Raw genomic sequence first — 26,891 nt, 5'->3', positions numbered from 1 at the left:
CTCCACGTGTTCCATAATGTAGCTAATCTAATGAACTAATCCATTAATTTGTTAATGGAAGAAATATAGCCCATCCCCATCAAATCAAAGTACTCAGTCTTCTATGAATCATACATAAGTTTAAATAAATTTCTACAGACATGCTGCAGGCCCTGCTGTCCACTGGTGTGAATTTTAGACGAGGTGAAAGGGAAGGGTGGGTCTTGACAAGCCGGTATCAAGTACACAGAGGCAGACAAGGACTCTACCTTTATTTCAGGTATTGCTTTTGAGAAAAATGAGGAAGGGCAGGGAGGAGGGAAGCCGGTTAGTCAGTGTGCAATTTTGACATACATTTGCAAAGCTGGTTTTTCTGCATCTTTGCCTAGGAAAATGAAGTATAACGAGCTTGATATTGAAAGGGACCTGTGTTAAACATTAAACAAAAATGTAAATTTTTTATGTTCAAAGGAGGGTTTAAAAAGAAAGTGGGCTGGGCACAGTGGCTCACGCCTGTAATCCCAGCACTTTGGGAGGCCAAGGCAGGTGGATCACTTGAGGTCAGGAGTTTGAGATCAGCCTGACCAACATGGTGAAACCCTGCCTCTACTAAAAACACAAAAAAATTACAGGCGTGGTGGCGCACGCCTGTAATCCCAGCTACTTGGAAGGCTGAGGCAGGAGAATCGCTTGAATCTGGGAGGCAGAGGTTGCAGTGAGCCAAGATTGCACCATTGCACTCCAGCCTGAGCAACAAGAGCGAAACTCCATCTCAAAAAATAATAATAATGAGGAGAAGGCCTTCCAGTTATGGCAGCACAAAGAGGCAGGCAATTTCTTTCTGTAAAAAAAAAAAAAAAAAGCAACAACCAACCAAAAAATATATAAAACTAGACAAAATTGTTTATCAAAACCAACCATTTCAGGAAACTGGAAATTGACAAAATGCAGGCAAAAAATTGAGCAGCATTTATTCTTGAAAAACTACTAGATCTTTAGGCAAGTAGGAGATTGTGGCTTTTTCTGCCTGTGGCTGCTCCCGTCACCCCCCAGCTCAGCCAATGACTTTAAAGTAAGATGGGGCTGACCATGAAAACTAGTAGCTTTGCTGCCATACAAACAGATTCAATTCAGAGCAGTGGCTGGGGGGTTGAAAATCCTTGGCTTTGTTGGCTTAACATGGGAATGAACACTTGGAAATGAGCAGGACAAATCCACAGCTTCGCTAGCTTGAGGTTGCAGCCCCACTTGGGGCAAGCAGCAGGCCAACCAGGAATTTAACAGGCGGATTCTGGAAATGAGAATCAGAGAAGTTTTGAAGTGAGCTCTTCACGCATCCCTGGCTGACTGAAAAAACTATCTATGCATATATAGAGAAGACCTGAGAGAGCCCAGCAAAAAGTGAAAGACAAGGGGGACTTGAAAACTGGCCTTCTCCAAGCCCCACACAGATCAACTGACAGGGCCTGGAAATGCAATGGGCTTGAAGTTTTTTTTTTTTTTTTTTTTTTGGAGATGGAGTCTCACTCTGTCGCCCAGGCTGGAGTGCAGTGGCACGATCTCAGTTCACTGCAACTTCCGCCTCCTGGGTTCAAGTGATTCTCCTGCCTCAGCCTCCCAAGTTGCTGAGATTACAGGCACCCACTACCACGCCCGGCTAATTTTTTGTATTTTTACTAGAGACAGGGTTTCACCATGTTTGCTAGGCTAGTCTTGAACTCCTGACCTCAAGTGATCTACCCGCCTCAGCCTCCCAGAGTGCTGGGATTACAGGCATGAGCCACTGCACCCAGCCTCAGAGAATTAAAGAAAACTGTTCAAGGAATTAAAAGAAAATATGATTTAAATGACTTGACAAATAGGGAATCTAAATAGTGAAATACAAACTATAAAAAGAATTAAATGGAAATTCTGGAGTTGGAAGGTACAGTTACCAAAATTAAGAATTCACTAGATGGGCTCAATAGCAGATTTTAAGATAGTGGAAGAACCAGTGAACATGAAAATAGACCAATAGAAATGATCCAATTTGAAAAACAGAGAGAAAAAAATGAAGACAAATGAACAGAACTTCAGACACACATAGGATGATGTTAAATGTCCCCACATACATGTAATGGGAGCCCCAAAAAGGGAGAGAAAAAAATATTGATGAAAAATATTGAATTGCAGATTTTTTTAAAAAAAGCTCAACCAACACTGACTTTTAAAAAACAGAAAGAGAACCATACAGTAAGGACAAAGCCAGAAGCATCACACTTCCTGTGTTCAAATTCTATTATAAAGCTATAGCAATCAAAACAGAGGACTGGCATAAAAACACACATAGAGCAATGGAACAGAATTGAAAGCACAGAAATAAACCCACTCATATAAGGTTAACTAATCTTCTACAAAGGTGTCAAGAACAAGAATGAGGAAAGAATAGTATCTTCAATAAATGGTGCTGGAAAAAAGGACTTCTTCAGTCTAATAAAGGCACCTGAAAGAAACCAACAGCTTATGTCAGAAGAAGGACACAGAAACTTGATGTTATATCCATAGAAATTACAAAATCTAGAGAACAGGAGAAAAAAAATGAAAAAATTAATAGCCTCAGTGATCTTTAGAAAAATATCAAAAGGTACAAAATGTGTGCAATTGGAGTAAGAGTGAAAGAAGAGGAGATATAAATATAAAAAAGCATGGATAAAAACAATATTTTTTAAAAAGCCTAATTAAAAAGTATATTGAAAGATATAAAAAGAATTTCAGAAAAATAATCTGTAGAAAACCTACCTAGGCACATCACAGTCAAATTGTCCAAAACTAGAAAAGAAGACAAAATCTTCAAACAGCCAGAGAAAAATCATACATACCAGGAACAACAACATGAATAATGATAATTTTTCCTTTTAAAAAAGTGAATACCAGAAGAGAAGGGAACTGTAGCTTTAAAGTGCTACAAGAAATAGAAAAAGTAAACCGAGAATTTGATATAAAATATTCAGCAAAAAATTAAAATACCACAGTAAAGTTATCTGAATATAAATAAAAATTAAAATATTCATTGGCAGTAGAACTACATGATAGTAAATGGCAATGGAATTCTCTTAGGTAAAAAAGAAATAATACCAGTTGGAAGCTTGGATTGTGAGGAAGAAATGAAGAGCACAAGAAGTAGTGAAATGTAGTCAGATAGTAAAGAGTCTTACGTCGGGCGCGGTGGCTCAAACCTGTAATCCCAGCACTTTGGGAGGCGGAAGCGGGCGGATCATGAGGTCAGGAGATCGATACCATCCTGGCTAACACGGTGAAACCCCGTCTCTACTAAAAATACCAAAAAAAAAAAAAAAAAAAAAAAAAATTAGCCGGGCGAGGTCGTGGGTACCTGTAGTCCCAGCTACTCTACTTGGGAGGCTGAGGCAGGAAAATGGCGTGAACCCGGATGGCGAAGCTTGCAGTGAGCCGAGATCGCGCTACTGCACTCCACCCTGGGCGACAGAGCGAGACTGCGTCTCAAAAAAAAAAAAAAAAAAAAAAAAAAAGTAAGACTAGTTAAAGTAAAAACTTCATCATTGTATTATAGGATATATAAAATATATGTAATACAAAATGACACTAAAACTTAAAGGATGGGAGTAGGAAAAACAGATCTATTAGTTGCAAATTTCTTATATTTTAAGTAAACTTCTACAATACAGTAAGTAGACAAATAGTTTTAAATGTATCATTCTTTATTTTCCAGAATAGCCCTGAAAATATTAAAGAGGTATAGCAAAAAGCCAATAAATAAAAATCAAAACAGAATCCAAAAATATTATTCAAATATTTAAATAGAGTCTATTCTAGGAGCCAGTTTGGTCTAACATTAAAAAATCAATCAGTGTAACTCATCTTATTAACACATTTTTAAAAATCTATTTGATTATACCTACAGATAGAAAAAATTTGGTAAAATCCCAAACTCATTTATGATAAAAACACTCAGAAAATTAGGTTGAAAAAAGGGACTTCTTCAATCTAATAAAGGCACCTGAAAGAAACCAACAGCTTATGTCACACTTAATGACAGAAATATTAAACGTCTTCCCATTTTTATTTCTTAAATACTAAACATGTTCAAGATCATAAACAAGTCAATAATGTTCACTCTTAACCACTTCTATTCCATATTGTACTGATGCATAAAGACAAGAAAAATACTAAAAAGCTGAAGATCAAAAGATAAGGAAAACCTTTTTCAGAGATGAAAGGACTACTTACATGCAAATATTTAAAAAACTATACATTAACTACTCAAATTAATAAGTGCATACCTTAATTTATTATTACAACATATAAAAATTATATTTTGTATACTAATGGTAAACAATTGGATAATTCAATTTTAAAACCTAAATTTATATTAAAAACAAAATATTTAAATTTAGCAAAAGGCATGCAAGACTTGTATACAGAAAAATAAAAATAGTTGCTAAAGGAATGAAAGAGTTTTAAAATATAGAAGTATAAATCATGTCCATGGATTGTTGCAGCCTCTGCCTCAGGAGTCCCCTGCAGCCTGGAACACCTAACAAAAGAAATGCAGGTGCAGTGCCAGGGATTGGAGGTGATTCCCCACAAGTCCTAGGAGCAAACCTTGTGAGGGGGCCATCTCTCTCCCCCACCCACCTCAGAGCATGCCTGTGAACAAGAAAGTACAAGAGCCACACAAGCTGGGTGTTAGCCTAGCTATCGGCCATTACTCTTAAGCGCCATCTACTGGATCACGGCACAAACTACCACACTAAAATTATCATGCTAATATATGCAAGATGTGAAACCAGGTGCAAGAATTCACCCACATATGCGGATTCTGTACAGAGCCCTGGCCCTCTGAAAGCATCCAGAAATGAATCCAACTGACCATACTCAACTTACCCCGCAGTTAAAGGAACACCAACCCTATCAGATGAGAAAGAATCAGCACAAGAACTCTGGCAATTCAAAAAACCACAGCATCCCCTTACATCCAAATGGATCACTAGCTCCCTAGAAATGGTTCTTAACCAGTCTGAAATAGCTGAAATGACAAACACAAAATTCAGAATCTGGATAGAAAGGAAGCTCATTGAGATTCAGAAGAAATTTGAAACTCAATCCAAGGAATACAAGTAACCCAGTAAAATGATCCAAGAACTGAAAGATGAAATAGCCATTTTGAGAATCAAAATAAACTTCTAGAGCTCAAAAATTTACTACAAGAATTTAATAATGCAATTCTGCTGTAAATTCTGCTGTAAATTATTAATTAACAGCAGAACAGAGCAAGCTGAGGAAAGAATCTCAGAGCTTGAAGATCAGTTCTTTGAATCAACTTAGATGAAAATTAAGACAAAAGAATTTTAAAAATGAACAAAACTGGCTGGGCGCGGTGGCTCACGCCTGTAATCCCAGCAGTCTGGGAGGCCGAGGCTGGCAGATCACGAGTTCAGGAGATCGAGACCATCCTGACTAACATGGTGAAACCCCGTCTCTACTAAAAATATAAAAAAACTAGCCGGGCATGGTGGCAGGTACCTATAGTCCCAGCTACTCGGGAGGCTGAGGCAGGAGAATGGCGTGAACCTGGGAGGTGGAGCTTGCGGTGAGCCGAGATAGCGCCACTGCACTCCAGCCTGGGTGACAGAGCGAGACTCTGTCTAAAAAAAAAAAAACCTCTAACAAATATAGGATTATGTAAAGATATAAAATCTATGACTCATTGGCATTCCTGAAATAGGAGGAGAAAGAGTAAGCAATTTCAAAAATGTATTTGAAAAACACCAAAAAAATTGCCTAATCTTGCCAGAGAGGTTGAAATTCAATTCCAAGAAATACAGAGAACCCTGGCTAGTTACTATATAAGACAACTATCCCCAAGACACATAGTCGTCAGATTCACCAAGGTCAAGGTAAAAGAAAAAAAAAATTCTAAAGGCAGCTAGAGTGAAGGGTCAAGTCACATACAGAGGAAACCCCATCAGGCTAGCCACAGACTTCTCAGCAGAAAACTTATACGCCAGAAGAGATTGGGAGACTATTTTCAGCATCCTGAAAAAAATTTAACTAAAAATGTTATATCCTGTCAAATTAAACTTCATAAATGAAGGAGAAATAAAATCCTTTTTAGACAAGCAAATGCTGAGGAAATTTGTTTTAAGTAGACCATCCTTACAAAAGGTCCTTAAGGGAGTGCTAAATATGGAATATAAAGAACCTGCAGCCATAAAACACTTGAGCACATAGCCCACAGGCACTATAAATCAACTATGCTGTCAAGTCTACATAACAACCAGCTAACAACATGGGTATGAAATCAAAATCACACCTATCAATACTAATCTTGAATATAAATGGGCTAAACACCTGCTTAAAAGACATTGAGTGGCAAACTGGATAAAAACACAAGACCCAACCATCACTGCCTTCAAGAGACCCATCTCACATGTAACAACACCCACAGGCTCAAAACAAAGAGAGGGGAAAATATCTATCAAGCAAATGAAAAACAAAAAAGGACAGGAGTTGCTATTCTTCTATCAGATAAAACAGATGTTAAACAATGAAGGGCATTACTATAATGATAAAGAGTACAATCCAACAAGAAGACCTAACAATCCTAAATATATATGCATCCAACATTGGAGCACCCATATCCATAAAACAAGTTCTTCTTGGCCTATGAAAAGATTTAGACAACCAAACGATAATAGTGGGAAATTTCAACACTCCACTGACAGTGTTAGACAGATCATTGAGGCAGAAAACTAACAAAGAAATGCTGGACTTAAACTCAGCACTTAACCAGTTGAAACTAATAGACAAATACAGAACACTCCACCCAAAAGGAATGCTTATACATTGTTGGTGGAAATGTAAATTAGTTCAGGCACTGAGGAAAGCAGTTTGGAGATTTCTCAAATAATTTAAAACAGAGCTACCATTCCACCTAGCAATCCCATTATTGATTATATATCCAAAGGAAACTAGATCATTATACCAAAATGCACTCATATGTTCATCACCATGCAATTCACAATAGCAAAGACATGGAATCAAGCGAGGTGCCCATCAATGATGGATTGGATGAAGAAAACATATATGCTATGGAATACTACACAGCCCTAAAAAAGAATGAAATCAAGTTGTTTGCAGCAACATAAATAGAGCTGAAGGCCATAGTCCTAAGTAAATTAATGCAGGAACAGAAAACCAAATACTACATGTTCTCACTTACAAGTGGGAACTAAACATTGAGCACACATGAACATAAACATGGGAATGATTGACACTGAGCACTACTTGAGGGGAAGAGAGAGGGAGGTTGACATGGGTTGAAAAACTACCTATTGGGTACTATGTTTGCTACCTGGGTGCAGTATACCCATGTAACAAACCTTCGTATGTACCCTCTGTATATAAAATAAAAGTGGGAATTTTAAAAAGACTAAATATGTCAAAACTAGCACTCTCAATTTTATCTACAGTAATTAAAATCTCAATTGTTATCTCAACTGTTTTTGTTTTCTAAGAAACTAAAAAGCTGATTCTAGAAGGTATATGAACACACAAAGAATTTATGAGAAGTCCCACTCCTGGTTAGAAGCCTATGTATGTTTCAGGCCAGAGGAAATTAATTACAAAGGCTTTACCTGGCAGGCTTACAGGGTGTGGAGAGGCTGTTCTGCCCACCCCAGACTTGGTTCACAGCCAATGCATTGCAGTGTTTGAAGGGAGTTGCAGTCAAGGACCCCCTGGCTGGTCACGCCCTTGTGCATATTTATATTGCCAGCTCAGGATCCTCCATTCTTAGGTCTCTTTATCTGAGGCCCATGTAGAGGTCTTCTTCAGGTGCCTCTGTCATGGCCTCCTAGTAGGAGAGGAAGAGAAAGCCTTAAAGACATTTTTCTCCACTCTGAGTACCCAGTGAGTTTCCACTTTCTCCTTGCAGGGCCCCCCAACAGTGAGACAAACCCATGTCTGCACTAATCCAACTAACCCTTGACCAGTGCCATTTCCACAGGGAAAAATGGAACAGGGGGAGTCAGTAATTTCTCTGGCTTTAGACTCTTGCTTACACTATTAAAGGAGGTAATTAAAGACTTAACTCTTTCCTTTTGGGCTTGTTGCTTTAATTGGCTCACTACCTGGGTGCAATATACCCATGTAACAAACCTGCATATGTACCCCCTGTATCTAAAATAAAAGTTGAAATTTTAAAAAGAATAAATATGTTAAAATGAGTACCTAAGTCCTCAGCACTCTTTTTCAGTTCTGCTGAGCTCCTGACACTCTAGAATAATCAAAACGTTATTTAGAAAGAACACACTTGGAGTACTTTCACTATCTGACTTCAAGACTTACTATAAACCCACAATAATCAAAGGAATGTGGTACTGGCAAAAGGACAGACAAATAGAAAATACACATTAAAACCACAATGAGATACCACTAACCATCCACATACCCACTCAAATTAAACCACCTGGCAACACCAAATGCTGGCAAAAATTTGGAGTCCCAGAACTTACATATATTGTTGGTGAAAGTGGATAATACAACCAATTTGGGAAAATAATAGTTTCTTATAAAACTAAACCCCTATGATCATCTACCCCATGAGCCAGCAATTATACTCCTAAGTATTTACTTAAGAGAAATAAGAGCATACATCTACAAAAAAAGACTTAAAGCAGAATGTTTACAGAAAGTGAATTCATCATTGCGAAAACCTGGAGACATCTTGAACGTCCATCTACAGGAAGTGGCTAAACAAACGGTGGTATATCCACATGGTGACATATTCCACTGCCACAAAAGGGAATGAAGTACTAATACACACAACTTAAACAAATCTTAAAAACATTATTCTGAGTGAAAGAAACTTTGCATAGAAGAGTGTATGATGTTATTCCATTTATATAAAATTCTAGAAAAGAATAATTTATAATGAAATCAGAACTCTGGTTGCCTCTAAGGGGTTAGCAGTGGGGAAAACTAAAGGTATGAGAAAACTTGGAGATAATGGTAATATTCTATAATTTAGTAGGTTACACAGTGTATGCATTTGTCAAAACTTGTTTAACAGTATTCAAGATTTGTGCATGGTGCTGCATGCAAATTTTACCTGAAAAACAGCTTCAACTCCAGTTAATTATATGTGTGCTGAACTGCTTAGAAGTGAAGTATGCTTTCAGTTGACTTTTCAATGAATTAAAAAACTAGATGGATTGATGGATGAATAGAAGGATGGATAGATGGATTGTTATGTGGTAAAGCAGTAATAGTTTTATCCAGAATCTAGGTGGTGGGTACATGCATGTTCACTGTATAAAACTTTCAGCTTCTATAGATGTTTGAAAATTCTCATAATAAAATGGAAAATAATGGCACAATTCTATGTATTTTTTAATCAACTTTGAAATATGCTGATAAGAACCACATTGCTAATTAAAGAAGTGAAGTACAGGAAGGTTTGGGCTGTGTGTTTCTGTGTAAAAGAAGGAGGAGTCAAAAGTTAGCCAGGCGTGGTGGTGCACGCCTGTAGTCCCAGCTACTTGGGAGGCTGAGGCAGGAGAATGGCGTGAACCCAGGAGGCAGAGCTTGCAGTGAGCCAGGATCGCACCACTGCACTCCAGCCTGGGCGACAGAGCTAGACTCAATCTCAAAAAAAAAAAAAAAAAGAAGGAGGAGGAGTCAGATTTACATAAACTTGAACAAGCAAGAACTATTATTTCTAGAACATGTACCAAAACACTTACAAGACTGTCTCTGGACAGGGAACTTACTTTTTGTTCTCTGTTATAATTGAATCATTAACCATGTGCATGTATTAATTCAATAAATAAACACATTAAAATTAAATGAGAGTTTAGTATCCATAACATTCCCTGAGAGAAAAATCTAGAGACTACTGCAGTTTGAAAGGCATGTAAAGAGAGGGGAATATGTTTGCAGTTTTGTTTTTTGTTTTTTTTTTTTTTCAAACAAAGAGAATACTGATGAAGAGGCAAAGATTTGGAATTTAGTAAAGAATAGGGATCATTTGTTAATTTTCAGAAGCTTTTAGGATAAATGAAATGAAAAAGATGCTGGGTTATTTTGGCAGGGAGTTTGATACACTTGACTAAAAGATTTAAAAATATACCTACATGTCAAGAAAAACTGAAATATTCTATATGTTTTACTACTTCCACTTAGCAGAGTTTATCTTGAGCCACTGTCCGTGGCATGTCCAATAGATGTAAAGGCTTCACACACACTCCTCATATGAACAAGTTACTGAAATATTGTTAAAGTGTCACATTTTCTCTATTATAAAGTAAATTGTTTTTCACAATTCTATTTTCTTTGAAATATGGGTAAGTCCTATAATCAATCTTCACCTTTAATGTGGTAGTACTAAACACTACCCAGAGTAACAACTAGGTATTTAATAGAACATCTTATAATAGAGAGAATCTCAGAATCAAATAAGATAGGTGAGTTTTTGCAAGCCTGTCTTTCTAGAGTTCCCTAGTGTTCTTTAGAGGGTTAGGCCTATCATTCTCAGTTACCCACCAGATTGTACTTTACTAAGGCACAGGCAACTGTAAGAGTCAGACAATACTTGATAGTGTTGATATTAACACTTGAGATTTGTGATCACATAGGCATTGATTTGAGTCCTGACTCTATTACTTACTCCTGGATTATATGAACTTGGATAGATTATTTAAGGTCTCTAGGTCTCATCTGTAAAATTTCCTAATCTGTAAAAATAGTGTGACAATAATAAATAGCCTAACCAAAAAATAGACTTAAATAAATGTATGAAAAGCAGAGTAAGTGCTCAAAAACTTAGCTCTACTTTTATGCAAAAATGAACTATTTTAAGCAGTTACATGATACAAGAAATCAGCTTGATAATGGAAAAAGATCATAGCATTGTGGTCAAGTTTTACACAGGCATGATTTGTTTCGTGGCCTAGACTGAGTTGAATTAGAATAGAAGAAACCATATTACAAGTATTCAGGAATTAAGCAAAGACAAAAAATAGTTATGACTGTGATAACTGAAACAAAGGAAAACATATAAGAGACAATGCATTTAATTTGCAAATTGACAAATAAGGTAGGTGAGGAAAAAAAGAGGCTTATGGAATTCTTGAGCCTAACGTGCAAGAAGAACAAGGATGCCGTTTGTTGGGAGAGGGGAATTGAGGAATAAGAGCCCATTTATTGGTGTGTGTATGTGTTGGGGGAGGAATGAGTTCAGTTTGGGACAACCATGAAGACCCAGCAGACAGTTGAAATACTGTTATGGAGTTCCCTCATATTCTAACCTATTACCTTTAGTTCTTTGAAGTCAGTTCTGCACCCCACTTTTTGCTCTACACCCAGACAGTAGCACAGACTGGTGTTCAGTAATGACAGATGGAAAAGTGATGGGAGAACGGTGGTAAGTGGCCGGTGCATGCTGCGAGGCTTGTGCATGAAGACTCATCCTGAGTGAAGAGCCACACAGTTCCACCAGGGGGAAGACTGGTTTTTGCATATCCTGCAGAAACTCAACCACTTATTAGAGGAGAGAAACAGAGTGGGAAAGAACTACGCTGTAGGAAGGAAAGATGAACTTGAGTTTCACTTCTTAGTGCCTTTTCTCAGGGGAGAGGCCATCACTTGAAGATGCTGTCTCCTGCTCCTTCTCCGGGGACTAGGTATGAGCCTTGACTTGTGAGGAGTCTGGGGTTAATGTTAATGCTGGGTAGAGAGGTGGAAAGACTTCCTCTCCGGAGAGTCTGAAGCCACCAGACAGAAGATGAAGGGGATATGTTAGATTAAAGGACCATAACAGAGTAATTGTCGGCACAATAAAAAGGAGGCAGTGCCCTGGGGTCCTTTGGGAGCTGAGGTGGTATTGGAGAGATAAAGCAGAGACTTTCCCGTCTGACCCCAAGCTTGTCAGCCCTCATGAATATCTCTCTGGAACTAGGCTCTGTGTTCAGTGCTGTCATCTCTCAAAAGCCAAGCAGGGATATCTGTCAACGTGGAACCTCCATGACGATCCAGTGTCAAGTCGACAGCCAAGTCACCATGATGTTCTGGTACTGTCAGCAACCTGGACAGAGCATGACACTGATTGCAACTGCAAATCAGGGCTCTGAGGCCACATATGAGAGCAGATTTGTCATTGACAAGTTTCCCATCAGCCGCCCAAACCTAACATTCTCAACTCTGACTGTGAGCAACAGGAGACCTGAAGACAGCAGCATATACCTCTGCAGCGTTGAAGACACAGTGCGGGGCACAGATCAAAGATCTAAGCAAGAACCTCAGCTCCCTTCTACCCAGCTCCCCTCACATGAACCTGAGGGCCCTGTCAAGGTGGGACAGAAGAGGAAACCACAGCTCTTGGGTAGACACAGCTGTTTCTGTGCTTGTAGGTGGGCATGGGTATGAATGGATAGACTGGGGATGAGGAGAGCATCTGTAGGACTAGCTGGAGTGTTCTATCCACAGTCAGGAAGAGTGGCTCCTGGAAAGCTGAGGGTAAAATTTCTTCTAGAAGGGTGCTCAGAAATACCCAATAAAAACAATCAGATACAGTTTCCTTCAAGTGGCAGGGTCAGTAATAGCCTTTAACTGTTTTATCTCAAGGCTCTATTTAGCTGGTTTTCTATCATAATATATTTTGGAAGAACTTTAGTCATCTTGAAACAAAGCTGGTATTACATTAATGACATCTGGTTGTTCTCCGTGAATAGGAATTATAAAGCCCTCTAGATGCCTCAGTATGACAATATGACACATGCATCCCAGACCAATATAAAATCTGCAAAGTTCAGGAACCTTCTATACTGTTGAGTTTTGGAGTGGTCCAGAGGTTTGGGGCATGTTGAAATATCTCCTCTAATGTGAGAAGTAAGCTGCTGCACCTTAGATCATCTACCACGGAGAAAGAGATGCAATGCTTAGTCTTTGGACTTTGAATTAAACTTTGGATATACTGCATTTGATTGTGCTACTCTATTCCATTTACTATGTAATCTGTAAAGCTGGGGCCAGGGAAAGAGAGGGTTCTGTGGCAGAACAAGCCCATGATAAAAGCTTCCTGCTGCTTGGGCCATAGACTAAGTAGACCCAGTTGCTCCTGAAGAGCCTATGGTAGATATAGATGCTCTGTGGAGCTCCTGACATTCCCCAGTAAGAGAATCACAAGGCAGTGTGGAACAGGTTCACTGTGCCCTGATTTGCACTTCAGACCACTGCATCTTGGGCTACACTTTTGTTGCTTTCCAGACCCCAGAGAGAAAGAATGCTCTCACACACAAATTACATGAAGAGTGTTTATTACTTACACACAGGCAGCAAGGGAAAACAGAGGCCTAAGATTCAGGGAAAGCCAGTCCCACTAGGCTCACGAAAGCTGTCCAGGGTGGATGAAATCTTGTCTGTGCCTTCCCTACTTGCACTGCCACTGGGGGACCTCAGAGAGCAGCCACCCTGGGTTTTATATCACAGAGCAACTTGACATGCTTGGCAAAGCACTGAAGGACATTCTATTTCTAGAAGGGACTGGAACAGAGCCCTGGCTATTCTGGCCAGTTCCTCCTTATCTCAGGATGTTACATTCCCAGAACATTGTACAGTTATTCTTGAGAACTACAAGCAAGAAACTGGGGAGTACTGAGTTTGTCCAAGGCCACCTGGAGAATTGCCCTGCAGACAGGTGCAGAGTTTTGGTTAAAGCCATACTCTTACCAGCCAACGACCCCCTCTTCTTCTTTTGAAAAGTTGCTCCTGGCTCTGTAATGGATGCCTTATAATGGCATTCAGAACAAGGTATTATCTGATCTGCAAAACTGAATTTGGTTGTGCCCAGAGCATTCTCTCTGTTATTAAATGGAAAATATATAATCAAGACCATACTTAAGCACAGCTGGAAAAAGGCACAATTCAATTTCAAGAGCACATCTGAGTCTCACGGTACCCTACTCATACTTTTCTCCTCTTACCTTCAAATCACACCTAAGTTTCATGGAAATTCCATATTTCCAGTTGAGAAACATGAGCTCATTGTTTTAGATGGGTCTTCACGTTATTCTGGAAGGATCATTACAGTCTAACCAAGTATGGTTCTGAAAGGTAGTGGTGAAGGGAAATCCTCTCGGGGCCAAAACTTAAATTGGTATACCTGATTGTTGTCCATATTTTATTGAAGAAGAGATGGCCAGAAGTATAGCTATATCTTATGTTCAATTTTCTTTCATACTATCATCTAGTCTCCTTACCTATTCAGTCGTATTTTTCTTCTTTTTGCTTCTCTATGCTACAATCTGGGTAATTTCTTTAAAACTACTGTTTAGTTTACTAATTCACACCTCAGCTCCAGTAAGCCTCTAATTTAACCTTTCAGCTGACTTTGTTCATCTAAATTATATTAATTTTTATTTCTAGAAAATCCACTTGGGTCATTTACAAATATGAGTGGCCATTTTTGAAAGCATCTTACTCCTTGTGTATTTTAAAACTATTTTCTTTTTATAAGTATATTAAGCATCTACTGGGAATTCTTATCTGACAATGCCAGCATTTGATACCTTTTTGCATCTGGTTTTTAGTAGTCTGCTGGCTCTCACTCAGGGTGGCCTATTTCCTTGTGCATTATTTAATTTGATGTCAATTCATCTTTCAGAATTCTTTAAATACTGGAGTAAAAGTGGGTTTTCTAAGAAATATTCATGCTTGCCTCTGTCAAGAAATTGGGGCGCTACAGACCTAATATCACTTTTTTTTATAATTCTCAGTATATATCTTCTTGGTCATAGAATGTCTTTCTCAAACCCCAATGGGCTGACTGTTCAGCGACCATGAATATTCAGAGGAATTTTTTTTAAATCCTTCACCCAAAGCCAAGACCAAGATAAATAATATTCTTTGTTAACTGTTTCTAGGATTAGTTTTCTAGCTCATCCTTTCACTAACTGTGTATCTCTTTGTGTACCTCACTTTATGAAGGAGTGATTCCTATCTAGTTTCTGGTCCATGTAAGGTGTCATGGGCCTTCTCCAGTTTCCACGTGTACTAATTCTCCAGGTCACAGGAATGCACATGTATACCCATTTTATGTCATGGGTTCAGTGCTAGCTTACCTTCCTGCTCGATGCTCCCATTACCATAGGAAGTTGACAAATTTAACTACAGTGAAGCCTTGGATTATGAAGCACCTTCCTATATTACAAAATTGCCTCTTTAAAAGCAGTAAAGCACTGTGCTTAGGAACTTGAACTTTATCAAGTGACAGACCTAAGTTTAAAACTTGGTTCTTCTTTAACACTAGGTGTAACCTTAACAAGTTACACAATTTCTCCATGCCTTAATTTCTCCATAGAAAATAAGAATAATAGTGAGTTTTTAAATGTAGGTTTTTTTAATAAGAAAGTGATGCAATTATCTGCATAAAAAGCACACAGAGACAAAATATGCAATTAGTGTAGTTGCTACCTAAACGTATTTCTCACTATAAAAACATATTTTACCACTAGCAATTCCTTCCTCAAGAATAAGTATGACCCGCTCTCAGAAAATTTTATTATTACAATTGTTTCTCTTTTAGCTATTTTAATTACATAAAAAATTTGTGATATTACAAAATATGCATATTATCAAAATAAAAAGTCAAAATCGTTCAGTTTAATACAATTAGATCATACAATATGTAGTTTTAGAATTTATTCCTTTAACCCAACAATATTTCATGAATATCATTTCATGTCAAAAATATTTTACATTAACCTTAATAAGAATAGTTCAATATACTGATGACCATCCTTCATACAATCAAAACCCATGACAAGGTATATATCCATAGGCTAGATGACAGGGTTATTTAATTTTAAATAGCAATTGGTTGTGTGTTTTGAATTATTTCTGTTACAGACTCAGAAGTAAACCATGAAAGCCCTCCTAACTCTACCTGCAGATGGCTGGTCCTTTTTATTCAGGTGTTAACTTAAATGCCACCTCCCCAAAGAGACCCTTCCACTCTACGTAACAGCACTTCAGCAGTCATCCCATATTATATTATCACTTTATCCTATTTTACTAATATGTACTCATCATTTACTGAAAGCGATGTATGTGCATCCCATTTCTTTTTTTTTTTTTTTTTTTTTTTTTTTTTTGAGACGGAGTCTCGCTCTGTCACCCAGGCTGGAGTGCAGTGGCGCGATCTTGGCTCACTGCAAGTTCCGCCTCCCGGGTTCACACGATTCTCCTGCCTCAGCCTCCCGAGTAGCTGGGACTACAGGGGCCCGCCACTACGCCCGGCTAACTTTTTGTATTTTTAGTAGAGACGGGGTTTCACCTTGGTCTCGATCTCCTGACCTCGTGATCCGCCCGCCTCGGCCTCCCAAAGTGCTGGGATTACAGGCGTGAGCCACCGTGTCCGGCCATGTGCATCCCATTTCTATACCTCCTCACATGTGCATAAATGCATGCACGTGTACTCACGAATGCACTGAAACAAGAACCTTTTCTATCTTCTTCATTGCTGCTTCCAAATAGCCTAGAAGAACTCCTGGAATATCACTCCAGGAATTCAATAAATATTTGTGAGTAAATAAATATGATTTCAAAGAAAAGAGGAAAATTTATACAGCTGCAGTGGATTTCCCTGGAGGAAAACTCTACAAAGGCATTTGAGTTTAGATAATCTAAGCCCATAAGAAAATTAACTAGATTATTCTAACAGGAAAGGAATAAGCACTTCAAACTTTATATTTTTTATTCTTGTTTCAAATTTATGTTTTAGTTGCGGGGAGGATAGGAAAAGATTAAAGGACACAAAATTACAGCTAGATAGGAGGAATAACTTCCAGTGTTTTACAGAACTGTATGAAGACTACAGATAACTAGCTTTGTATTTGAATAGAAAGGTACACATGTCATGTGCCAATCCCCTTCTGCTGCCTTACCCAAGACTGGGAAATGGAACAGATGATATGGGTTCTACAGAGAAGCAAAGTGCAGAACCTGCTCAAACACAGTGGCTCTGGGGTGGAAGGTTCTCAATTGGAATTGTGCTGGTGGCTGTGTGGATGGAGCACTCAGTTCTGAGCCTTGGGAGCCTTTTGAAGGCCCTCCTGGCCAAGATGATCTTGAGGAAATGACTGACCCATTGGCTGCCTTCCAAATGGATGACACAGTCTAGACTTTTATAAGCTAAATGAGTAGAAGGAACCCGGTTGACTGGATTTATCAGCAAACCCAGCTTGTGAGCCTCAATTTAGAGCTAGTATAATTTAGAAAAATAAATACATACATCATATATTAAACTCTGAGTATCATGAAACAGATCCTAGATGTTACAATCATAAGAATCTATATGGGTGTTTCTCCTGCACTCTGTCCTGGCTTTCTTCTGCTTCCTGTCTAAGGGAGCCTGGACTCACTTAAGCAGCTCTAATAGGCCAAACAAGAGAGTGGTCAAGGAGTGGCTGAAATGTGAACAGAAAGACTCACCATTATATTACAGCAATCAATCTATCCTTAAAATAATTTAGGTTTAGTCTCAAGTGCTAGAGGCTTCCCCATTTACCCATACATGGAAGCCTGAAGAATAAACAGAACTATAAACTTCCCTCCGGGCATAAAACTTGCATGTCTTCCATGGCTTCAAGGTGGGGAGCAGCTGGGCAGGCAGAAGGAGGGGCAAGGGGCAGGCAAGAGGAGGGGCAGGAGGCAGGCAGGGAGGAATGGGCTACTCCATTTAGCTGATCAGCCTTGACCAGTTCATGCTCTGCGACTCCATATTACAAGTCAGACTTTTCTGGATCATACAGAGCACTCCCTTCACTCTCCAGATTCAGTGATTCCTGGGGTGAGATAGTAACAAAAACAATTCCTTATTGGATAAAGAGAAATTGTGCCGTGGGGGAGATAAGAAGCTTAGAAAAAAAGAAAAATAATGGATGAGGAGAGGAGCTGGGAGTTTGGGGGGAAGACAGCCTAAAATCTGACAATCTGTTTGCAGAATGATAAAGGATACTGGAACCCAAGGAGGAGTTGACTAAGAGCTTAGGAGAAAGATCTGGTGGGATTTGGAGAAGAAAGTGTTAAAAAAAAAAAAAAGAATTTGGAATCTGACACTTTTCAGACTACTATGAGGTCTGAAAGACTCATGTAGCAACATGAAGAGGAACAAACTTTGTCTGAATAGGGAAGGTTCTAGTAGGATCTTTGCTGGAGAAGTCACTTGAACTCTGAGTTTTAGATTGTTGATTTGTAAAAAGGCTGCTGCCTACCACCTCAGTGAGGGTGCACCAAGGATCAGCTCAGAGGAGGCAAAGCAGAATGCCCTATGGCAGAGCATGGAGGCCCTAGAGTCAGACCACCATACTTACATCCCATCTTTAAAACCTACTGGCTGTGTGGCCTTGAGCAAGTCACTTTACCTCCAGAAAGCTCATTTAATCACCTGGAAAATGGGCAATCGCATAAGTGGTTGTAATGTAAAATGAAGAAAAAATTCTTAACTTACATGAGTTACATGCTGTATAGTAACATGGTATATAGTAAGCACACAGAAATGATTCACTGTTATCAAAATTGAAGGACAGTGGTTTGATGTGCTAAGCACTCAATACAAGCCAGAAAGATGTCTTAGAGAAGAAGACAAAGAAATCTCTAGTTCAGGATGAAGAGTAACAAGAATGGCATGTCCTCCAAATTGAGCTTGGGCAGCTGGATCTGAACCTATCCTACACATCTGAGTCTACAGTATGAGGTAACAGTCTCCACCTATAGCTATCTTCTCTGCCTGTAAGGTCACTCCTTTTTGAAGAAAGCTGACCTCAGACTATATTGTGATCATTTAAGGAAGACCGCAAAATACTGGAGAAGGCTAATCTTCAAGCTCTAGATACAGAAAAACCTCATATTCTTGGGTGTTCCTTTCAGACAGAGTCAGAGCCACAAGCACTGATCCAAAAATCCCCTTCTCCAAAAAAAGTTTCCATCTTCTGCCAAGGTTCACCTCCCTCTTTAGTGCACACCGGTGTCTACAGTTGCTACAGCAAGAGTCTTTCCTTATCCTCTAAGGCAGGAGTTGTGTGAAGACCCCATGACAAGGGGACAAAATGAAACAACATGTTTAGGGGCAACACAGGAAAAACCCATGTTATCAATGCTCCAAAACCTGGCTACCTCAGGCTTGGCCAGTCATTCGTGAGCAGAGAGGTGTGTCATCTACATGGCAGTCATGGCCTGGATGGGTCTGGAACTGTGGCAAGGGAAGTCTCTGAGACAAGGTGCCAGGAGAAAGATGAATTCAATCATCTATTTCTGCCAGGAAGAAAAGCAGGAGGAAGGAATCAGATGCACAGTTTGTCCTCTGGGGACCTCTGCCTTGATCCTCAATAAATCTCCTTTTAGATGTCACCTGCAGCAATTCCCACACTTCACAACGATCTCCATGGCTTCCGTTGGCCTTATGGTGAGCTCTGCCAAGATCTGTATTCTTGGGCAAGACAGAATCCTTCTGAATCTCAGTCTCTTCCTCTATAAATGGGAATAATTTTGCTCTGCACAAATCACAATTAGCATGTTTGTGGGAAGTCAAACTGTGAAACTCAGCATAACTGAAAAGCAATGTACCACTGTTGCTTATGTGAAAACTCTTGTAAAGCTGTCAGGCACCGTGCACCATCTAAGTACAGCAGTGTTAGGTATGAGCCCATCAGTGATTAGAGGGGATGTGGGGTGGAGAGCGGGTCTCTGAGCAGTGGATCTCCTGGTTTTGGGGAAGCTGGCTCGTTGGCCATGCCAGGAGCTGAACCCGAAGGTACTCTGTGTGTCCTCTCAACTCCACGGGCCCCACATTCGCATTTTTTCCAATTCCTTCTAGTTTCCATTTGCTTCCTCCCTCTAGCCCCCTGGCCATGTCCGATCTCAACACCAAGTTTCTGAGCTTTTCTCATTTTGTTCACCATCTCCAGAACATCCCTGCTTCTTTTACCTTTCAAAGAATTTAAACTTGAACTCTGCTCACTCCTGCCCATCACCAACCTGAGCTCAGAGTTGCTGAGAAGGGAAAGCACCCTCATAAGGAAGCTCCTCCTTTCCTTACATCATTAGACTTGATCGCAGACAGCATCTCCATCTCCACACTGCTCTGGCCAGGTTGTGCCTCAGTCAATTACACAACTGTGTCTTAGTAGCCTTGGTAGGGCCCAAATCAGGATATTCTCTGGGAAGATTCACTTGATACTGAGCCCAGCATAATCTCACTGCATCTAAAATAGAAAATTCTAGACCCACCCCTCCACATCTTCGTTATTGATCCCAATATGTGACCAATTTACCATGTGCTAAAATCTCTACCTACTGCTGATTCTCAGATCAGATGGTAACCCAGATTTACCATGGTCCAAACTCTGACATCTGATCGGGGACATGTCATTCTGGTTCAGGCTGTCAGCCCTGAGCAGGTGAGTCAGTTTGCATCACCCTGAGTGCAGGTTGCCAGGACAACCATGAGGCTGCATAAAAAGAACCTATGACAGGATGCACATGAGAGAGACAAGTGGCTTCACATTGAAGAAGGGGAGGAGTGCGCCATTGGTTTTCCATCCTCCAGATGCACTGAGTAAGCTCCTACCTAACCTGTGTCCCCTCCTTCTTTGAAACACTTCCCATCCTTAAGCCTTGGTAGGAAGGAGAGCCATCTGGAAGCCCAGAATCCTATGGAATGCTAAGTCTCCCTTCTCCTTACCCCTTAGTGTTGGAATTCTGGATACCCAAAGTCTTGGATTTGACCTTTGTGCACAGTGACTGCAGAGAAGCATATTCATATTCACAAAAATGAGCCTTAGATAAGACTTTCCTCCTCTCGTGGGGGCTCCAGGAAACTGAAAAGCCAAGCTTGTTACCAATGCTTGCCCTTCCTTAAGTACATTAAATACATCCCCAATAGTTAAAAGGACTCCTAGACACCCAGGCCATTCTCCCTCCTTCTAACCCTCATCTCCTCGGCCTACGAAAGCCCAGCTGTGTGATCCGGGGATTGGTTTCCCCTGTCTTCCCCATCCCAGCATCCTTCCAGGAAATAGCCAGTCTCCCTCTCTGCTCTCAGAAGGCAAGTTTCCTTATCACCTGTGAATCACAAACCCACAGAGTGGCCAAACATAGCCGAGCTGATGCAAGACCCTGGCAAGGGGAAAGCTGCAGGTGTGTTTGTGCTGGGAAGAACTGTGACCCTCACCTCACAGACACCTCCTCTCCTGATTCTTGGGAGGGTATAAGGACAGGCCTTCCACCACCAGTCAGGCACACTCTACCACCATGAATCCATTCCTGATCCTTGCCTTTGTGGGAGCTGCTGGCGAGTTTCATGACCTGCCTCAGGCCCCACCCACCCCCTTTCCTGGCGGACACATGCCCTGCCATTCTTGCCACCTCTCCTCTTTTGACTGCGCTCTGATATTCTATTTCCTCCATCTGACATATCTCCTTCCCATCCTCCTTGGGCTCTCTTTAAGCCTCACCTGTTTCACCTTTTCCCTCACTTCACTCCCACCACTGTCATTCATCCATATCCAAGCTGTGGCTGGAGAAGCTGGGAAGGGAGTCCAGGTGGGGCTGGCCCATGAAATGAAGTGGCAGGCTTCAGGCTTGGCTCCAACAGCACCAGTATAGCACCACTATAGCTGCTCTTAACCTCGAATGCACCTGGGGAGGTTCAAAAATTACTCATGCCAGAGACTCAACTCTAGAAGTTCTAACTTCATTTGTCTGGGGTGCAGCCTGTGTACTGGGCTTTTAAGCTTCCCAGGTGATTTAACGTTTCCAGGCATGCCGCCAAAGTTAGGAATTGCTCTTCTATTGGCCAATAACAAAGTCTACCTTTGTTATGCCCAAGTGAGCCTGGGGCTGCCCTCAACTCTGCCCTCACTGCACAGATCTGAGCTATGGGGGAAGCTAGTCATGGCCAGGTCTACCCAGACAGGGGGTTTTCCTAGCTTAGCCAAAGTATCCTGACAATCCAGGGCTCAAATCGCCAGGGCAAGTACACAGGTGATGAATAAAAGAGAGAAGCACTCAGTGGGTGAGACAACAACATACCAACTGCTACCCCACTGGAAGCATTTTGAGGACATTCCTTGCATCCTCAGCCTGGTGACCCCAGGAGAGATCTGAGCCCCCGCAGGGTACCTAGCTACGTGCCCTGCAGACACAGAGACTTGGGAGCCACATCCAGTGATGCTCACCAGGGGTGGCAGCGCTCCCTCCCTTGCCTGGCCTCACTGGGCTTGTTAAGGATTTCTAATTGGCAGGAAGCAACCGCAGGCTGGGAGCACCACCCCTAACATGCTACTGACTTGCCTTCTCCCTTCCTATTTCCACTCCAGTTGCTGTCCCCTTTGACGATGATGACAAGATCGTTGGGGGCTACACCTGTGAGAATTCTCTCCCCTACCAGGTGTCCCTGAATTCTGGCTCCCACTTCTGCGGTGGCTCCCTCATCAGCGAACAGTGGGTGGTATCAGCAGCTCACTGCTACAAGACGTAAGTGTGGGGCCCCTGACTGCAAAGCTCCCAGCCAGGCTGCCTGGGAGAGCTTGGCTTCAGCCCAGGGAAGTACTGAGGTTGGGTAAGACGGATGGGAGAGGTGGTGGAGAAGAAAACTTGTTGACAGCAGCTGACTCTCCAGAGCAAGGCCAATCCATGAAACAGCAAGGGTTGTGGTCATAAAAGCAGGCAGGGATAATCTTGGAGTTGTCAGAGCTAGTGACAAAAGCAGGCAAGTACCTTTTGCTGGTTAGCTACACATTAAAGCGACCTAAGACAGAGTTTTTGAAAATACTGATGCCTGTGTCCTATCCCAGGGCAATTAACTCAAACTTCTCAGGAAGACAGTGTGAATACCAGTGAGTATTTAACACTCTACCTCTGGTAACTGTAGAGTGTATAGACAGAGCTGAGAACCGCTGCCTACACGAAGAACTCTCAAACCTGAGTATGCGTCAAAACCACCTGCAGGCTTATTAAAGCACAAATCACTGGGTCCCATCCCCAAGGTTCTGATCAGCGGGTGGGGGTAAGGACCAAGAATTTACATTTCTAACAAGTTCCCAGGAGATGCTAATGCTATGGCTACCCTTGGATTAGATTACACAGAAGGGTGGTGCTCACTAGGCCAAGAAGGGAGGGAGGAACAGGCACTGTGCGCAGTTAGCAAAGACCTGGGGTGAAGAATGCTAGGAAAACTACAAGGAGCTCTTTGTGCCCACAGTGCTAGTGACTGTGGAGATTTGTGGGAAAGAGGCTGGGAAGGCAGGTTGAGGAGCAGCCTCTGGTGGGATCCCTTTGACTCTTCCCCACCCCACTACCACCAGCCTCTGAAGCAGAAAGGTCCTGGGTCTCACACCTGCACTGACCCACATCCCTCTCCTGCCCATGCAATATGGCCACACACCCCACCCCATGCCTCCAGAGCTATCCATGAGCAGTGAGCTTGAGGACCCTGGGGAAGGTGGGAGGGGTGCCCAGGCTGTGGGAGAAGGTCTTCACCATGCCTGCCCTGCCCATCAGCCGCATCCAGGTGAGACTGGGAGAGCACAACATCAAAGTCCTGGAGGGGAATGAGCAGTTCATCAATGCGGCCAAGATCATCCGCCACCCCAAATACAACAGGGACACTCTGGACAATGACATCATGCTGATCAAACTCTCCTCACCTGCCGTCATCAATGCCCGCGTGTCCACCATCTCTCTGCCCACCGCCCCTGCAGCTGCTGGCACTGAGTGCCTCATCTCCGGCTGGGGCAACACTCTGAGCTTTGGTGGTGAGTGGGACCCTTTGTCCTTCTACTTCCCCCCATCCTCACAATTTCCAGAACGAAGCATGCCCCTTTATTTGAATCCTCTTGCCTCCCGGCTTAAGACACATTTCTAGTGCCCATTACACACAGTCTCTGCACTGGGCACCAGAGAGATGCAAAGTCTCAAGGACTTGGCTCCTAAAATCAAGAGATAGGACAAATGGAGAACTTGCTGTGATCACGTCTTGGGAGGGGTTCAACAACGATCATTCTGGAAACTAAAAGCCAGAGTCCCTTGCCAGAACTTACGTTTTGGAGTCCTCTCCACAGGCAGTGTTCCTCTTCAATGTTCCATCCTAGATTATTGTCTCCTTCTCTGGCCTCACCCACATTTCTACTTTCTTTGATCTCTTCCTGATCCTCACAGCTGACTACCCAGACGAGCTGAAGTGCCTGGATGCTCCGGTGCTGACCCAGGCTGAGTGTAAAGCCTCCTACCCTGGAAAGATTACCAACAGCATGTTCTGTGTGGGCTTCCTTGAGGGAGGCAAGGATTCCTGCCAGGTGATTTGACCCTTTCCCATGCTGAGGCTCCCACCAATACCCAGGCCCCACCCGGGAAAAAGATTTGAACTCCCAAGGTGGCGGGGCTGAGGCAGCTCCCTGCATTGCCCCCATGGAGAAATGAAGAAGGTGGCGGGGCTGAGGCGGCTCCCTGCAGTGCCCCCATGGAGAAATGAGGAAGGTGGCGGGGCTGAGGAGGCTCCCTGCATTGCCCCCATGGAGAAACGAGGAAGGTGGCGGGGCTGAGGAGGCTCCCTGCAGTGCCCCCGTGGGGAAATGAGGGAGGCTCCCTTGTGCTGCACGCTGCCTGCTTAGGAAGAACAGAGAATGGGCCACCGTGGGAAGGACGTGGAGCCACAGAGCTGGCTGGAAAGGGGTCTTTTAAGGTTCGGAGTAAATGTAGCTATATTCCTCCTCCATCTCTCTCTTTATACAACTTGTCCCTTCTTCTCCCCAGCGTGACTCTGGTGGCCCTGTGGTCTGCAACGGACAGCTCCAAGGAGTTGTCTCCTGGGGCCATGGCTGTGCCTGGAAGAACAGGCCTGGAGTCTACACCAAGGTCTACAACTATGTGGACTGGATTAAGGACACCATCGCTGCCAACAGCTAAAGCCCCCGGTCCCTCTGCAGTCTCTATACCAATAAAGTGGCCCTGCTCTCACTCTGTGTCTGTGCCGGCTCCCTCACACTCCTTCACACTGGAAAGCATCCTCCAATCTCAGGTCAGACAGGGCTGTCCCCCTGAAGGGTAAGCAGAGCCCCCAGCTCCCAAAATGTGTTCCATGGTACACTAGAGTAGCACATACAAAGAGATGGAATCCAAAAATAATACGAAGCTTAGGACAAAAGGGGCACTGTTTTCTAGAGAAAAGTGTTTCAGAAAGGTGGTCTTTGGGCGGGCGGTATTGATTTTTCTTTGGGCTTCTCACAGTGGTTAGAGCTACTCTGCCTTCAGAACAATCACAGCACAGAAAATGTGTCAGCATCTTCTAGGTGGCCCAAAAAATCTGACGAGCTGAATCTTATTGCTAAAATACAACAATCATGACAAATGCTGTTGGTGATGACATGCCTCTCCCAAGAATGCGTCAGCACCAAGCCCTCCCTTCTCATTCACCTGGAAAATCAGACTCAAGTAAATCTCCCTGGCCCCCTAACTCTTCCCTCAATTCCCTAGTTCCATCTCTGTGAGCAGGCTAGAGAGATGTTCCACCTACCATAGCGGGAGCCCAACTGCGACTTGGGAATCAAGCCCAGCACTGCACGCTGCATTTTCATCTTCTTTGCCTTTGTGGTAGGACGCTGCAGTGAATCCCACAGCTAACACCAGCTCCCCACTCTGACCTGGGATAGAAATTAGAGAGGGTCAAGATTCACCCATTTGATCAATTAACTGAGGAAGAATTCATTTTCATAAAACTTGCTCACCTTTGAGACACTTCAAGTGAGTTATTTGGGACTCTTTTAAAAACGTGGAAGGAAAGACATCTGAGGGCTGTGACACCATCCAGCCACTCTGGCCACACGTTGGCTGGCTTGCATCCACTGCACGCAGCAGAGGAGGGCAGGCCCCGTGACACCTGTGACACCTGCCAAAGCCTCCTCCTGGCAATTCTGAGAGGGCCCATGTTAGGGATGTAGCTCATCCAAGCTTGTCACTGAAGATCCAAGCAAGCTTCTCTTTGAAATTCCACCTTTACCTTCTGTCCCAAGTGGTTGTGGACACCCATGGGAGCTGGTACCAAGGGCCAGGAGCAGCCAAGGGAGACAGACAAGTTCAGAGCACATTTCCAGTTACAGGGAACAGAGCACAGGCCTCCAAGTGTCCATGGAGCAGCGTGCAAATTGCAGTGAGGAGTAGAGGAAAACCTCTACATGGAGCACAGCATTCCTGGCAAACACAGGGGACCGCAGTCCACATGCTGTGGAATACACCCAAGTATGCATCAGACACTTGTTTGGTGAACAGTAAATGTGTAAGATCAATTACCTTGAGAGGGTCATCTGTGCTCCACATGTGTGGTTCGTGTGAGGAGACGGCTACCATTCACTATCTTCCGAGGAAAACAGGGCTCAGGGCTTGCACACGATGGACAGATACACACGGGTCACCCAGAATGTCACTGCATACAAACATCACTTTGTTCAACATGGATTTTGTTTTCATGGAGTCCAAACACAGACCCTAGTTCACCTTACGGCCTTGGGTTTGTCTGCTTTTGGAGCTATATATCCAGTAGATAGATAGACAGACAAGACAGATACATTTTCTCCCTTTCTTACCATAATGTCAATGCCTCGTCTGAATCTCATCATCACTCAAGAGTCAAGAGAGGAACCAAATGCTTCATATAAACAGGGCTGGGCGGGGAGCGTTAGTTTCCACTGTTTTCTGTCTCCATTCAGATCATTCCTATCAAAGCCCAGCTGGTTATCTGAAGCCAAGAGACAGACATAAGGATCCCAATGGCCTTCCAGATGGCTGCTTCCACCTCCTACCTGGGCTACTCAAACTCTTTATACAGGAAAGTGAGTCACCCC

The 26,891-nt window shown here is 42.3% G+C and overlaps 1 protein-coding gene and 1 long non-coding RNA gene across 12 annotated transcripts in view; one reads left to right on the top strand and one right to left on the bottom strand.

The window, feature by feature from the left end:
- The window catches only part of PRSS3 (serine protease 3), a 68,477-nt gene extending 43,466 nt beyond the window's left edge, over window positions 1-25,011 (top strand). For 6 of the 11 annotated variants that reach the window (XM_063788700.1, XM_054658773.1, XM_016960742.4 and 3 more), the window contains 4 exons: window positions 22,374-22,530; window positions 23,557-23,810; window positions 24,214-24,350; window positions 24,808-25,011. In XM_063788700.1, the coding sequence (XP_063644770.1) occupies window positions 23,681-23,810; window positions 24,214-24,350; window positions 24,808-24,960 (420 nt within the window). In that variant the 5' untranslated portion in view covers window positions 22,374-22,530; window positions 23,557-23,680 and the 3' untranslated portion in view covers window positions 24,961-25,011. Of the gene's footprint in view, window positions 1-16,153; window positions 20,612-22,373; window positions 22,531-23,556; window positions 23,811-24,213; window positions 24,351-24,807 lie in introns of those variants that run through there. The other 5 variants (XM_024345612.3, XM_063788699.1, XM_063788698.1 and 2 more) reach the window with 3 other exon arrangements.
- LOC129136023 (uncharacterized) lies at window positions 235-24,285 on the bottom strand. The gene is made up of 3 exons (XR_008537263.2): window positions 24,096-24,285; window positions 7,635-7,852; window positions 235-1,270 (listed from the first exon to the last, which is right to left on the bottom strand). It is a non-coding gene; the product is annotated as an uncharacterized LOC129136023 (long non-coding RNA).
- Window positions 25,012-26,891: the final 1,880 nt, after the last annotated feature.

Source organism: Pan troglodytes, chromosome 11 (assembly GCF_028858775.2).
Source record: "Pan troglodytes isolate AG18354 chromosome 11, NHGRI_mPanTro3-v2.0_pri, whole genome shotgun sequence".
In the NCBI taxonomy this organism is placed as follows: domain Eukaryota; kingdom Metazoa; phylum Chordata; class Mammalia; order Primates; family Hominidae; genus Pan; species Pan troglodytes.
This window is presented reverse-complemented; position numbering and strand designations above follow the sequence as displayed.